The following is a 15,830-nucleotide window of genomic DNA, read 5'->3' as shown; positions in this document are numbered from 1 at the left end:
AAGAAATATTGTGAACGTTTAAGGTATTTTAAATCTAATTCTTCTCTCTTCTCATCAGGACTATGCGAGGCACTTTGTATCCAGGCTGAGCTGAGAATGGATACATGTTGCGCCTCCTTAACAATCTCCTTTTTTTCCTCAACACTTTTGACACGTCTTGTCACATTCATCCCCTTTGAAGCACTTTAGTTTTCATTTCATAACAAAAACCTCTAATAGAGAAAGTAAATAATTACTTTACAAAAACAACATTTCCTTTATCTCACCTTCCAAACAAGAATTCCAAAATAATAACATTTCAAACTGAGTTTAAACAATCCCTTGAACTAATTAGCAAATTCTACAGGATCATTGAATTATATTAATGAATTGTCCACAAAACTTAACCTGCCAATTTCTTTGCTGAGTCTAACAAACCATTTTTCTTTTAATGAAACTAACAATCTGTGAATGTCCAGCATAAGATCACTGAAGTACTGCATTTACGGTTCATCAAGTAGCCTTCTCTAAGCAGAGACTGGCAGATTTGCAAAGAGTAAGAACATTGCGTCGCAGAGTTGATATATATAGTCTAGTTTCTCATTATCTTGGAAAAAACAGTACGTCAGTTCTATCAACTTTCAAAATATCTAAAGATGATCCCTCCTGATTAGTAGTTGTGAAATGTATTGTTTTCCTGCTTTTCCCTTTTTGCTCATATATTGCAAAAATCTTCAATGAGTAATTTTACATTACAGTAAATGCAGCCTCTTGGCCATCAGGTGACCCCACCGGGCCGCACGCGCTGTTCTCCTCCCAAACCTTCATTCACGAGCAATAATGACTTGTCCCTGTTAAGACTTCCACCCATCGCCATTTTCATTCCTTCCCAAACCTCATCCCACCAGCAGGTCAGTTACTCAAAAACAATCTTTAAAACACTAGGCTGATCACCGGCCTCTAATCATTCTGCATTATTGCAGGATAAATGTTCACAAACATTGTCTTCTTTTTAAATTTCATATCACAACATGCAATATATCGACTTTTGGGAGTCTGCTTTTGCTTCAATGTGGAAATGTTCATGTTAGCTATCCGCGTGCATGGGGTTTCTATGAAGTGTTAACCTACTGCAGCTATGGGTCAATCATATGTTATGTTAAAGGATATGCATACCGCACACTGTCACCACCGGAGTGGTGGGGTCACTCCACAATGCTAAAAGAATTACAAAAAGGTGTGCAGGGTTCCAGTCTGTAGCATAGGATGGCGAGCGGAACGCTAGGTCTTGGCAATATCTCCTTGACTTTCCTTAAAAAAGCAAAGTCTCTAGCCCTTTCCTGAGCGTGAAGAGTGTCAGAACTATTGTAATTGTGCGTACACAGGTTTCAAGGTCCCGGCGCTGAAGCTATGAGCCTCCTCACCCAATGTGCTCCAAGCACCCAGAAGGTCCATCCACTCTGCCACATTATACCATTGGAATGTTGGCGTGGCCATTGCAAACAATGGCTAAGCAAAGGCCCTCACTGCTGCTACAAATGCTATGGTTTCTGGGCAACATTCTGGGTCACTGCTCAGTCTGCCCCCCAGCCAATCAGAACCAAGCTTGCTGCAAGGTTCGGAGCAACCTATTTGTTACCTGTTTTTGCCCTTTTGCTGTGTTACAATTGTATTACCGGTCTGGCGGAGAGGGCTGCGATGGGTGCCATCGATCCTTAATTCCAGTAGGTTCCGTCAGCTTCACCTCGGCACCCTAACTCGGGTGTGCGCTCTAACACCTGTTAGAGCCCAATCCCTCCAGGCTGTAACCTCTCAGTATTACGAGCCCCTGGACCTTCCTATAGCTCAAAGAACACCATGCACCGATGTGAAGCGCTAGCTTTTTCATATATAATGTCCAGTGTTTAACTTTTAGCTTAAAGCTTACCCGTTTCATACTGTGTACTAACTTTTCATCTGACTGACAGAACACGTGTGAACATTTGGTGCTTAAACAGTTTGTCCTTTCCATTGAAAGCAATAGGAGTCTGAACAAATGATTTTCAACAAATTCTTTCAATTTGCTTTTCTAACAAAACCTTTCAAATGTTTCACATCTCTTTGGACCATTAAATGGAGTCCTGGATAGTTCAGCCAATGTGTTGCACTATGCAACATGTTAATCCCTTGGATTAACCCCTTACTTGTTCAAGAAGCAAACCCTGCCCTCATTGGCTGCTCCTTCCCCATCGGATGCTGGCCAAGTGCATGCCACAACTATCACAGTCATGTTCATTTTAACCACGCTTTTAAGGGTACGTAGACTACAATGCGAAATGTGACTTTCTAAGTCCCATTGTGGTGTGAGATTTTTTAATGGCGTCAGTGGACAGAGTTTTAAAATGAATTGGGCATAACATGGGCGTTTTGAGGGTTATTTAAAACTTATGCCAATGTATAGAATTTGAATGAATGAGACCGTGTTTATAAACGATTGTTTTCCTGTTCAATTTACACCATTCTTTTCTGGAAGTGCACGAGCAGAGAGAAGATGGACAGACCGACGAACACCTGCACGGGCGCGCCGCGCTGTGTCCTGGATTCAGGCCACACCCTCTCATTGTCAGGTGGAGGTACGTGCCACTGTGCCAATGTTGACGTAAAGTAAGAACCAATCACGTGGTATGCTCAATCTGATTTAATAAAAAATAAATCCTTATGATTAATTAAGAGTAATAAGGTACAAGCTCTCTTCTTATCTGGCAGTCCATTAACTAGAACCCCCTAACTGGTCTCTGCCATTGCCAGTAATAGTACTGTTCTGGGCACAAAATGTTGGATAACAAAGTTTGGAGGCGGGATAACTAAAATTCCTGTTAACAAAACCAGAGGCCTAGAAGCTCCATTGTTTAGCCTTTTTGCTCTGTTTTCGGGTTCTTGACCACACGTGTTTATCTGGCACCATTGGGTTATCATTGCTGTTAGAGAAAAAAAGCCCAATTGCACTGCTCTGATGTCTACACAAGCGATCTCCAGTCACCTAAGTTTGGATACCCGGAGGAAGGTCGGGTACATGAAAAGAGCCAAGCACCTCATAGGCTGGGTATTAGCATACGGTTTATGGTCTTTCCATCAAATGTTTTGCATCGAGGGACATTTCCATCGAATTTTTTGCAACAAAGAAATTTGCATTTAATGCATTTTTTTGTTTTTTCAATGGGAGGGGCCCCCCAAGCCCCCCCTTTTCCCCTTTAAAACCCACCACAGTAAGAATGAACCCTTTACCCCTCAAAAACATGCCTTCGATGCAAATGTATTCGTTGCAAATCTCTCTATGCAAAATAATTTAATGGAAAGGCATTCGATGGATAGACTAGATACCTTAGCATAATTGACCTAAAAATATTTTACCTAACATATTTGATCGCATTCTTTTGACTTTTCTTTGGTAAATATATATATGTGCGTGGGTAAGGGTATAGATTAGGTTGGGGGAAGTAGGGGGTGGTGCGGGGGTCTCCACCCACATTTTAGAACAAAGAAAAGGTCAAATAAATTCAATCAAATGTTTTAGGTCAAATAGACCCGGACCCATAGGCTGTAAAGCATAGTTACATCTGAAAGAATAAATACCAGTAGAAATCACTGGCACCTGAAGAAGGAAGGCGGGAGAAGAGTATCGAAGCCAACCTGAGGATATGCAATGGAGTCTTTGGGGTTTGAAGAGCTCCACCCACAGTGGCACAGGTGCGGGAAGAGGGCAATCCAGTTCAAAGGTTCAGGCGTCTGGGAAGATTTCCAAACATTCGAGATGTACAAAAGATGCAAGAAATAGGGTCTAAAGGTCTGAATCGTCGGGGGAAGAAGGCACCAGGGCTCAGCACAACAGGCAAACCAGGGCCGCAGAAGACCACAGGAGGCAGGCATCCAGTCGAAGAGCAATGCAAGAGCAGGCGTGAGCGAAGGCAGGCAGGCAGACACAACCTGGCACAGTCCAGTACGGGAGCACTGGAGCCCAGATCCCAAATGCACGTCCCTTACACAGGGTTTAGAGACGTACTTCCGGTTCAGGGCTGGTGTTGTGGGGGCGGCGGGAGGAATTCAGTCCTTTTAGGATTCGTGTGTCAGTCCTTGCACTTATAATGCGACGTGCATTTACATTGGACGTGTTGCCCTCGTAGAGGTCTTCAGAGATGGCGGAGGCAGGAGGGAGGTCAGGAAATGCAGTCGGGTGCATTGAGGCATTGGTCTGTACCCAGAAGCACTAGTCGGGGTGCTCTTGGCACGTCCTGCACAGCACACCTGGAGAATGTAGCCCTCATCCAAAGAGAGTACATGGAAAGGCTAGATTCTGGACTTTCAAAATGGCGGCACTGAACTGTGGTAATGGTGGATTCACACGCTACATAATGATGGAGTCTGAGAGCTTGGTCTTGATTGGTGCACTCGGCGGCCGTGCAGCAGGATGGTTGAGCAGCAGTGCAGCGTCTTCACCGCACTGGTTTCAGCGTACCATAGCTGGGTATACACTGAGAACGCGACCCATCCTAGTGGTTGCAATAGGTGCAATTGGGGAAGTCAACTGTTAAATGTATTTTACGCACTTACTCTGCCTGTGCATACTTTTACCGTCTCAGAATTTGAAGGGCTCTGAGCAACTGGCTCCCCCCCCCCATGTTCCCACCCTCCTTGAGCGCTTTGAAACACTTTCCTGTGAGTAGGCGCTATATAAATAAACAATACAATACAAGACAGATTCACTGTTGCGTATTAAGTCCACAGCCATCTGTTATTCCGTCATAGCTGCAGTGCATGCTAGCAAGAGACTGGTGACATGAACAAGCAGTTTAAAAAAATCCCATATATGATGTTTATACATACATACGAAATACATATTGGTAGTACATTACATGCAACATATATAGTAATGTATGGTACATATCACAAATAAGTCATGTATATCACATACATTTAAATCTGTGACATATAGGGGAATGAACGGGCCCTATCCGCTCACATCTGTAATCGCCAGCCCTTGTGCCACCAGCAGCGGTTTTTCAACAGTACTGACGCTGTTAACATGTCGCCTCCCAGACGGATCCCAAAGTGAGGGTCAACTCAGCAGCTCAACAGCAGTGAAAAGTAACGAAAGAGGAAGTCAGATCATCTGGCTGAGGGTGCTGGCGACCAGCCAATCCCAGAGATTAGCGAGCACTCCTGGACAGGCACATGGGGAAAACAAAATGGTGGCCAGACCAGTTAACAATGCGGGTGAGACCCTTTAAATGTTGCTAGAGTGGGAGAGCCGACAGGAAATAGTTTAAACTGGAAGCGGGGAGCTGTAGTCAATTGTTACAAAGAACAGGTTACCATAGAGGCCCCACCCGTCATGAGAGAAGCCAGTCTGGGTATAAAGAGAGCAAGAGTGAGGAATACGTGTAGAACTAAGCAGTTGCCACATATGAACGAGGAGTGAAAGTAGTTCTTTGGAAGAGGCCCTGTGATACTGTGAGGGGCGCTTGAGAAGGACCACTGAGCCACCGAATGTTATGCAAGAACATGGGATTCTGTAAGGAGAACTAGACAGGATAGGGAGGATAGCTCAGGGGCAACGTGCTCGCCTTGGAAGCAAGACGACACGGAGCAACACAGGTTCGATCCCCGGGTCCGTGCTTGGAAACCTCTGGGTATTAAATGCGTTATAAATAACCTATCATATCATATCACAGAAAGTGCTGACTCCCTGAAAAGAGCACTTGAGAAGAGGCACTGAATGCCTGAGTGAGTTTGAGGAAAGGCGCTAAGATCCTAAAGTAGCGCGAGCTGCAAGGTACTGGAACCCTCAAAGGATTGTGAGGAAGTCAAGCTAGAAAACAGGCTCTGAGACCTTGACATGAATACTTGGAAAGAGACATTGGGCCTCATGGTGAGTTTGGAGGTAGCCATGCCGTCATTACCAGCCTGGCTACCTCCAAACTCGTGTCCCGAAAAAAGTGAATTACCGGGCCATTCCGACTTTTGCGGGCCCGGTATTTCCCATTTTCAGGACACGGACCAGGTACGTTCCTATTCCCATTTGAGCCCCCCTAGGGCTCAATGGGAATGGGGAGGATGCTAACAACAGACCCATTAATGACGGGACCGATGTTGGAATCCTGGTCTGCTCGTGGGTGGCCATACGTGCATGGCGCCACCCGGGAGCAAACTCGTAATGTGGCGGCCCGGTATGAACGGTGCCGGTACCTTAACGGCACCGTTCATACCGCAGCCGCCAGGGTCGTAATGAGGCCCACTAAGTCCCTGGAACTAGTGCCTGGGAAGAGGCGCTGTGACTCTGCAAGGTGGGATTGGAAAGAGGTGCTGAGACTTTGAAAACTGCCCTTGAGAAGAGGCGCCGAGATCCTGACAGCAGTGCTTGAGAAAAGGTGATAAGTTCCTAAAACTAGCACTTGGCAACAGGTGCTGCAACCCTCTAAGGAGCACTTGGGAATGGGAGCTGAGACCTTGACAGTAGAGCTTGAGGAAAGGGCCTGAGTCCTTTGGAGAAGCATTTGGAAAGAGGCGCTAATTCCCTGAGACTAGAGCTTGGGAAGAGGAGCTTTGACTGTGAAAGGAGAGCTTCAAAAGAGGTACTGAGACTTTAAAAGTAGCACGTGAGAAGAGGCACAGAGACCCTAAAAGTGGTGTCCCATAAGTGCACTGAGAACCTGAAAGTAGCACTTGGTGTGAGGAACACGATCCCTGGAAACAATACCCAGCGGGGAGAGTTCAGACCCACAAAGAAGTGTTTGCTGAAGAAGTGGCATACCCCAAAAATCCTTCAACTAAATGTGCTGGTAGAAAGGGGCTGAACCCGCAGATATTGGCCCAGAGCTGCCTGCCTGAGCACGCACTCTTAAATATGCCGGAGAAATGACTGAAGACACTGGAGGACTAATGCTGAGCGCCTGCCAGAGCACTCTTAAATATGCAGGAGAAATGACTGAAGACACTGGGGGACTAATGCTGAGTGCCTGCCTGAGCACTCTTAAATATGCAGGAGAAATGACTGAAGACACTGGAGGACTAATGCTGAGCGCCTGCCTGAGCACGCACTCTTAAATATGCCGGAGAAATGACTGAAGACACTGGGGGACTAATGCTGAGTGCCAGCCTGAGCACTCTTAAATATGCAGGAGAAATGACTGAAGACACTGGGGGACTAATGCTGAGCGCCAGCCTGAGCACTCTTAAATATGCAGGAGAAATGACTGAAGACACTGGAGGACTAATGCTGAGCGCCTGCCAGAGCACTCTTAAATATGCCGGAGAAATGACTGAAGACACTGGAGGACTGATGCTGAGTGCCTGCCTGAGCACGCACTCTTAAATATGCCGGAGAAATGACTGAAGACACTGGAGGACTAATGCTGAGCGCCGGCCAGAGCACTCTTAAATATGCAGGAGAAATGACTGAAGACACTGGGGGACTAATGCTGAGTGCCTGCCTGAGCACTCTTAAATATGCAGGAGAAATGACTGAAGACACTGGAGGACTAATGCTGAGCGCCTGCCTGAGCACGCACTCTTAAATATGCCGGAGAAATGACTGAAGACACTGGGGGACTAATGCTGAGTGCCAGCCTGAACACTCTTAAATATGCAGGAGAAATGACTGAAGACACTGGGGGACTAATGCTGAGCGCCTGCCTGAGCACTCTTAAATATGCAGGAGAAATGACTGAAGACACTGGAGGACTAATGCTGAGCGCCTGCCAGAGCACTCTTAAATATGCAGGAGAAATGACTGAAGACACTGGAGGACTGATGCTGAGTGCCTGCCTGAGCACGCACTCTTAAATATGCCGGAGAAATGACTGAAGACACTGGAGGACTAATGCTGAGCGCCTGCCAGAGCACTCTTAAATATGCAGGAGAAATGACTGAAGATACTGGGGGACTAATGCTGAGTGCCTGCCTGAGCACTCTTAAATATGCAGGAGAAATGACTGAAGACACTGGAGGACTAATGCTGAGCGCCTGCCTGAGCATGCACTCTTAAATATGCCGGAGAAATGACTGAAGACACTGGGGGACTAATGCTGAGAGCCAGCCTGAGCACTCTTAAATATGCAGGAGAAATGACTGAAGACACTGGAGGACTAATGCTGAGCGCCTGCCTGAGCACTCTTAAATATGCCGGAGAAAAGACTGAAGACACTGGAGGACTGATGCTGAGTGCCTGCCTGAGCACGCACTCTTAAATATGCCGGAGAAATGACTGAAGACACTGGAGCACTAATGCTGAGCGCCTGCCTGAGCACTCTTAAATATGCCGGAGAAATGACTGAAGACACTGGAGGACTAATGCTGAGCGCCTGCCAGAGCACTCTTAAATATGCAGGAGAAATGACTGAAGACACTGGGGGTCTAATGCTGAGCGCCTGCCAGAGCACTCTTAAATATGCAGGAGAAATGACTGAAGACACTGGGGGACTAATGCTGAGCGCCTGCCAGAGCACTCTTAAATATGCAGGAGAAATGACTGAAGACACTGGGGGACTAATGCTGAGCGCCTGCCTGAGCACTCTTAAATATGCAGGAGAAATGACTGAAGACACTGGGGGACTAATGCTGAGCGCCTGCCTGAGCACTCTTAAATATGCCAAAGAAATGACTGAAGACACTGGAGGACTGATGCTGAGTGCCTGCCTGAGCACTCTTAAATATGCCAGAGAAATGACTGAAGACACTGGAGGACTAATGCTGAGCGCCTGCCAGAGCACTCTTAAATATGCAGGAGAAATGACTGAAGACACTGGGGGACTAATGCTGAGCGCCTGCCTGAGCACTCTTAAATATTCCACAGAAATGACTGAAGACACTGAAGGACTGATGCTGAGTGCCTGCCTGAGCACTCTTAAATATGCCAGAGAAATGACTGAAGACACTGGCGGACTAATGCTGAACGCCTGCCTGAGCACTCTTAAATATGCCGGAGAAATGACTGAAGACACTGGAGGACTAATGCTGAGCGCCTGCCTGAGCACTCTTAAATATGCCGGAGAAATGACTGAAGACAGTGGGGGACTAATGCTGAGCGCCTGCCAGAGCACTCTTAAATATGCAGGAGAAATGACTGAAGACACTGGGGGACTAATGCTGAGCGCCTGCCTGAGCACTCTTAAATATGCCAAACAAATGACTGAAGACACTGGAGGACTGATGCTGAGTGCCTGCCCGAGCACTCTTAAATATGCCAGAGAAATGACTGAAGACACTGGAGGACTAATGCTGAACGCCTGCCTGAGCACTCTTAAATATGCCGGAGAAATGACTGAAGAGACTGGAGGACTAATGCTGAGTGCCTGCCAGAGCACTCTTAAATATGCAGGAGAAATGACTGAAGAGACTGGAGGACTAATGCTGAGTGCCTGCCAGAGCACTCTTAAATATCTAGGAGAAATGTCTGAAGACAATGGGGGACTAATGCTGAGCGCCTGCCTGAGCACTCTTAAATATGCAGGAGAAATGACTGAAGACACTGGGGGACTAATGCTGAGTGCCTGCCAGAGGACTCTTAAATATGCCGGAGAAATGACTGAAGACACTGGAGGACTAATGCTGAGTGCCAGCCTGAGCACTCTTAAATATGCCGGAGAAATGACTGAAGACACTCGGGGACTAATGCTGAGCGCCTGCCAGAGCACTCTTAAATATGCCGGAGAAATGACTGAAGACACTGGAGGACTAATGCTGAGCGCCGGCCAGAGCACTCTTAAATATGCAGGGGAAATGACTGAAGACACTGGAGGACTAATGCTGAGCGCCTGCCAGAGCACTCTTAAATATGCAGGAGAAATGACTGAAGACACTGGGGGACTAATGCTGAGTGCCTGCCTGAGCACTCTTAAATATGCAGGAGAAATGACTGAAGACACTGGAGGACTAATGCTGAGCGCCTGCCAGAGCACTCTTAAATATGCAGGAGAAATGACTGAAGACACTGGGGGACTAATGCTGAGTGCCTGCCTGAGCACTCTTAAATATGCAGGAGAAATGACTGAAGACACTGGAGGACTAATGCTGAGCGCCTGCCTGAGCACGCACTCTTAAATATGCCGGAGAAATGACTGAAGACACTGGGGGACTAATGCTGAGTGCCAGCCTGAGCACTCTTAAATATGCAGGAGAAATGACTGAAGACACTGGGGGACTAATGCTGAGCGCCAGCCTGAGCACTCTTAAATATGCAGGAGAAATGACTGAAGACACTGGAGGACTAATGCTGAGCGCCTGCCAGAGCACTCTTAAATATGCCGGAGAAATGACTGAAGACACTGGAGGACTGATGCTGAGTGCCTGCCTGAGCACGCACTCTTAAATATGCCGGAGAAATGACTGAAGACACTGGAGGACTAATGCTGAGCGCCGGCCAGAGCACTCTTAAATATGCAGGAGAAATGACTGAAGACACTGGGGGACTAATGCTGAGTGCCTGCCTGAGCACTCTTAAATATGCAGGAGAAATGACTGAAGACACTGGAGGACTAATGCTGAGCGCCTGCCTGAGCACGCACTCTTAAATATGCCGGAGAAATGACTGAAGACACTGGGGGACTAATGCTGAGTGCCAGCCTGAACACTCTTAAATATGCAGGAGAAATGACTGAAGACACTGGGGGACTAATGCTGAGCGCCTGCCTGAGCACTCTTAAATATGCAGGAGAAATGACTGAAGACACTGGAGGACTAATGCTGAGCGCCTGCCAGAGCACTCTTAAATATGCAGGAGAAATGACTGAAGACACTGGAGGACTGATGCTGAGTGCCTGCCTGAGCACGCACTCTTAAATATGCCGGAGAAATGACTGAAGACACTGGAGGACTAATGCTGAGCGCCTGCCAGAGCACTCTTAAATATGCAGGAGAAATGACTGAAGATACTGGGGGACTAATGCTGAGTGCCTGCCTGAGCACTCTTAAATATGCAGGAGAAATGACTGAAGACACTGGAGGACTAATGCTGAGCGCCTGCCTGAGCATGCACTCTTAAATATGCCGGAGAAATGACTGAAGACACTGGGGGACTAATGCTGAGAGCCAGCCTGAGCACTCTTAAATATGCAGGAGAAATGACTGAAGACACTGGAGGACTAATGCTGAGCGCCTGCCTGAGCACTCTTAAATATGCCGGAGAAAAGACTGAAGACACTGGAGGACTGATGCTGAGTGCCTGCCTGAGCACGCACTCTTAAATATGCCGGAGAAATGACTGAAGACACTGGAGCACTAATGCTGAGCGCCTGCCTGAGCACTCTTAAATATGCCGGAGAAATGACTGAAGACACTGGAGGACTAATGCTGAGCGCCTGCCAGAGCACTCTTAAATATGCAGGAGAAATGACTGAAGACACTGGGGGTCTAATGCTGAGCGCCTGCCAGAGCACTCTTAAATATGCAGGAGAAATGACTGAAGACACTGGGGGACTAATGCTGAGCGCCTGCCAGAGCACTCTTAAATATGCAGGAGAAATGACTGAAGACACTGGGGGACTAATGCTGAGCGCCTGCCTGAGCACTCTTAAATATGCAGGAGAAATGACTGAAGACACTGGGGGACTAATGCTGAGCGCCTGCCTGAGCACTCTTAAATATGCCAAAGAAATGACTGAAGACACTGGAGGACTGATGCTGAGTGCCTGCCTGAGCACTCTTAAATATGCCAGAGAAATGACTGAAGACACTGGAGGACTAATGCTGAGCGCCTGCCAGAGCACTCTTAAATATGCAGGAGAAATGACTGAAGACACTGGGGGACTAATGCTGAGCGCCTGCCTGAGCACTCTTAAATATTCCACAGAAATGACTGAAGACACTGAAGGACTGATGCTGAGTGCCTGCCTGAGCACTCTTAAATATGCCAGAGAAATGACTGAAGACACTGGCGGACTAATGCTGAACGCCTGCCTGAGCACTCTTAAATATGCCGGAGAAATGACTGAAGACACTGGAGGACTAATGCTGAGCGCCTGCCTGAGCACTCTTAAATATGCCGGAGAAATGACTGAAGACAGTGGGGGACTAATGCTGAGCGCCTGCCAGAGCACTCTTAAATATGCAGGAGAAATGACTGAAGACACTGGGGGACTAATGCTGAGCGCCTGCCTGAGCACTCTTAAATATGCCAAACAAATGACTGAAGACACTGGAGGACTGATGCTGAGTGCCTGCCCGAGCACTCTTAAATATGCCAGAGAAATGACTGAAGACACTGGAGGACTAATGCTGAACGCCTGCCTGAGCACTCTTAAATATGCCGGAGAAATGACTGAAGAGACTGGAGGACTAATGCTGAGTGCCTGCCAGAGCACTCTTAAATATGCAGGAGAAATGACTGAAGAGACTGGAGGACTAATGCTGAGTGCCTGCCAGAGCACTCTTAAATATCTAGGAGAAATGTCTGAAGACAATGGGGGACTAATGCTGAGCGCCTGCCTGAGCACTCTTAAATATGCAGGAGAAATGACTGAAGACACTGGGGGACTAATGCTGAGTGCCTGCCAGAGGACTCTTAAATATGCCGGAGAAATGACTGAAGACACTGGAGGACTAATGCTGAGTGCCAGCCTGAGCACTCTTAAATATGCCGGAGAAATGACTGAAGACACTCGGGGACTAATGCTGAGCGCCTGCCAGAGCACTCTTAAATATGCCGGAGAAATGACTGAAGACACTGGAGGACTAATGCTGAGCGCCGGCCAGAGCACTCTTAAATATGCAGGGGAAATGACTGAAGACACTGGGGGACTAATGCTGAGTGCCTGCCTGAGCACTCTTAAATATGCAGGAGAAATGATTGAAGACACTGGAGGACTAATGCTGAGCGCCTGCCTGAGCACGCACTCTTAAATATGCCGGAGAAATGACTGAAGACACTGGGGGACTAATGCTGAGTGCCAGCCTGAACACTCTTAAATATGCAGGAGAAATGACTGAAGACACTGGGGGACTAATGCTGAGCGCCTGCCTGAGCACTCTTAAATATGCAGGAGAAATGACTGAAGACACTGGAGGACTAATGCTGAGCGCCTGCCAGAGCACTCTTAAATATGCAGGAGAAATGACTGAAGACACTGGAGGACTGATGCTGAGTGCCTGCCTGAGCACGCACTCTTAAATATGCCGGAGAAATGACTGAAGACACTGGAGGACTAATGCTGAGCACCTGCCAGAGCACTCTTAAATATGCAGGAGAAATGACTGAAGATACTGGGGGACTAATGCTGAGTGCCTGCCTGAGCACTCTTAAATATGCAGGAGAAATGACTGAAGACACTGGAGGACTAATGCTGAGCGCCTGCCTGAGCATGCACTCTTAAATATGCCGGAGAAATGACTGAAGACACTGGGGGACTAATGCTGAGCGCCTGCCAGAGCACTCTTAAATATGACGGAGAAATGACTGAAGACACTGGGGGACTAATGCTGAGCACCTGCCAGAGCACTCTTAAATATGCAGGAGAAATGACTGAAGATACTGGGGGACTAATGCTGAGCGCCTGCCTGAGCACACACTCTTAAATATGCCGGAGAAATGACTGAAGACAGTGGGGGACTAATGCTGAGTGCCAGCTTGAGCACTCTTAAATATGACGGAGAAATGACTGAAGACAGTGGGGGACTAATGCTGAGTGCCTGCCAGAGCACTCTTAAATATGCCAGAGAAATGACTGAATACACTGGAGGACTAATGCTGAGCGCCTGCCAGAGCACTCTTAAATATGCAGGAGAAATGACTGAAGACACTGGAGGACTAATGCTGAGCGCCTGCCAGAGCACTCTTAAATATGCCGGAGAAATGACTGAATACACTGGAGGACTAATGCTGAGCGCCTGCCAGAGCACTCTTAAATATGCAGGAGAAATGACTGAAGACACTGGAGGACTAATGCTGAGCGCCTGCCAGAGCACTCTTAAATATGCCAGAGAAATGACTGAAGACACTGGGGGACTAATGCTGAGCGCCTGCCTGAGCACGCACTCTTAAATATGCAGGAGAAATGACTGAAGACACTGGGGGACTAATGCTGAGCGCCTGCCTGAGCACTCTTAAATATGCCAAAGAAATGACTGAAGACACTGGAGGACTGATGCTGAGTGCCTGCCTGAGCACTCTTAAATATGCCAGAGAAATGACTGAAGACACTGGGGGACTAATGCTGAGCGCCTGCCAGAGCACTCTTAAATATGCAGGAGAAATGACTGAAGACACTGGGGGACTAATGCTGAGCGCCTGCCTGAGCACTCTTAAATATGCCAAAGAAATGACTGAAGACACTGGGGGACTAATGCTGAGCGCCTGCCTGAGCACGCACTCTTAAATATGCAGGAGAAATGACTGAAGACAGTGGGGGACTAATGCTGAGTGCCAGCTTGAGCACTCTTAAATATGACGGAGAAATGACTGAAGACAGTGGGGGACTAATGCTGAGTGCCTGCCAGAGCACTCTTAAATATGCCGGAGAAATGACTGAATACACTGGAGGACTAATGCTGAGCGCCTGCCAGAGCACTCTTAAATATGCAGGAGAAATGACTGAAGACACTGGAGGACTAATGCTGAGCGCCTGCCAGAGCACTCTTAAATATGCCAGAGAAATGACTGAAGACACTGGGGGACTAATGCTGAGCGCCTGCCTGAGCACGCACTCTTAAATATGCAGGAGAAATGACTGAAGACAATGGGGGACTAATGCTGAGTGCCTGCCTGAGCACTCTTAAATATGCCAAAGAAATGACTGAAGACACTGGAGGACTGATGCTGAGTGCCTGCCTGAGCACTCTTAAATATGCCAGAGAAATGACTGAAGACACTGGAGGACTAATGCTGAACGCCTGCCTGAGCACTCTTAAATATGCCGGAGAAATGACTGAAGAGACTGGAGGACTAATGCTGAGCGCCTGCCTGAGCACTCTTAAATATGCCGGAGAAATGACTGAAGACAGTGGGGGACTAATGCTGAGCGCCTGCCAGAGCACTCTTAAATATGCAGGAGAAATGACTGAAGACACTGGGGGACTAATGCTGAGCGCCTGCCTGAGCACTCTTAAATATGCCAAAGAAATGACTGAAGACACTGGGGGACTAATGCTGAGCGCCTGCCTGAGCACGCACTCTTAAATATGCAGGAGAAATGACTGAAGACACTGGGGGACTAATGCTGAGCGCCTGCCTGAGCACTCTTAAATATGCCAAAGAAATGACTGAAGACACTGGAGGACTGATGCTGAGTGCCTGCCTGAGCACTCTTAAATATGCCAGAGAAATGACTGAAGACACTGGAGGACTAATGCTGAACGCCTGCCTGAGCACTCTTAAATATGCCGGAGAAATGACTGAAGAGACTGGAGGACTAATGCTGAGCGCCTGCCTGAGCACTCTTAAATATGCCGGAGAAATGACTGAAGACAGTGGGGGACTAATGCTGAGCGCCTGCCAGAGCACTCTTAAATATGCAGGAGAAATGACTGAAGACACTGGAGGACTAATGCTGAGCGGCTGCTTGAGCACCCTTAAATATGACGGAGAAATGACTGAAGACACTGGGGGACTAATGCTGAGCGCCTGCCAGAGCACTCTTAAATATGCAGGAGAAATGACTGAAGACACTGGGGGACTAATGCTGAGCACCTGCCTGAGCACTCTTAAATATGCCAAAGAAATGACTGAAGACATTGGAGGACTGATGCTGAGTGCCTGCCTGAGCACTCTTAAATATGCCAGAGAAATGACTGAAGACACTGGAGGACTAATGCTGAACGCCTGCCTGAGCACTCTTAAATATGCCGGAGAAATGACTGAAGAGACTGGAGGACTAATGCTGAGCGCC

The 15,830-nt window shown here is 47.6% G+C and overlaps 1 protein-coding gene across 1 annotated transcript in view; it reads left to right on the top strand.

Moving 5' to 3' along the window:
• The window catches only part of LOC138527099 (protein ELYS-like), a 510,654-nt gene that overhangs the window by 335,464 nt on the left and 159,360 nt on the right, over positions 1 to 15,830 (top strand). Inside the window, exon 21 of the mRNA XM_069638141.1 lies at positions 2,492 to 2,591. Coding sequence (XP_069494242.1) covers positions 2,492 to 2,591 — 100 coding nt within the window. The remainder of the gene's footprint in view (positions 1 to 2,491; positions 2,592 to 15,830) is intronic.

The sequence above is a fragment of the Ambystoma mexicanum genome, chromosome 14 (assembly GCF_040938575.1).
Source record: "Ambystoma mexicanum isolate Mex_15411 chromosome 14, UKY_AmexF1_1, whole genome shotgun sequence".
In the NCBI taxonomy this organism is placed as follows: domain Eukaryota; kingdom Metazoa; phylum Chordata; class Amphibia; order Caudata; family Ambystomatidae; genus Ambystoma; species Ambystoma mexicanum.
This window is presented reverse-complemented; position numbering and strand designations above follow the sequence as displayed.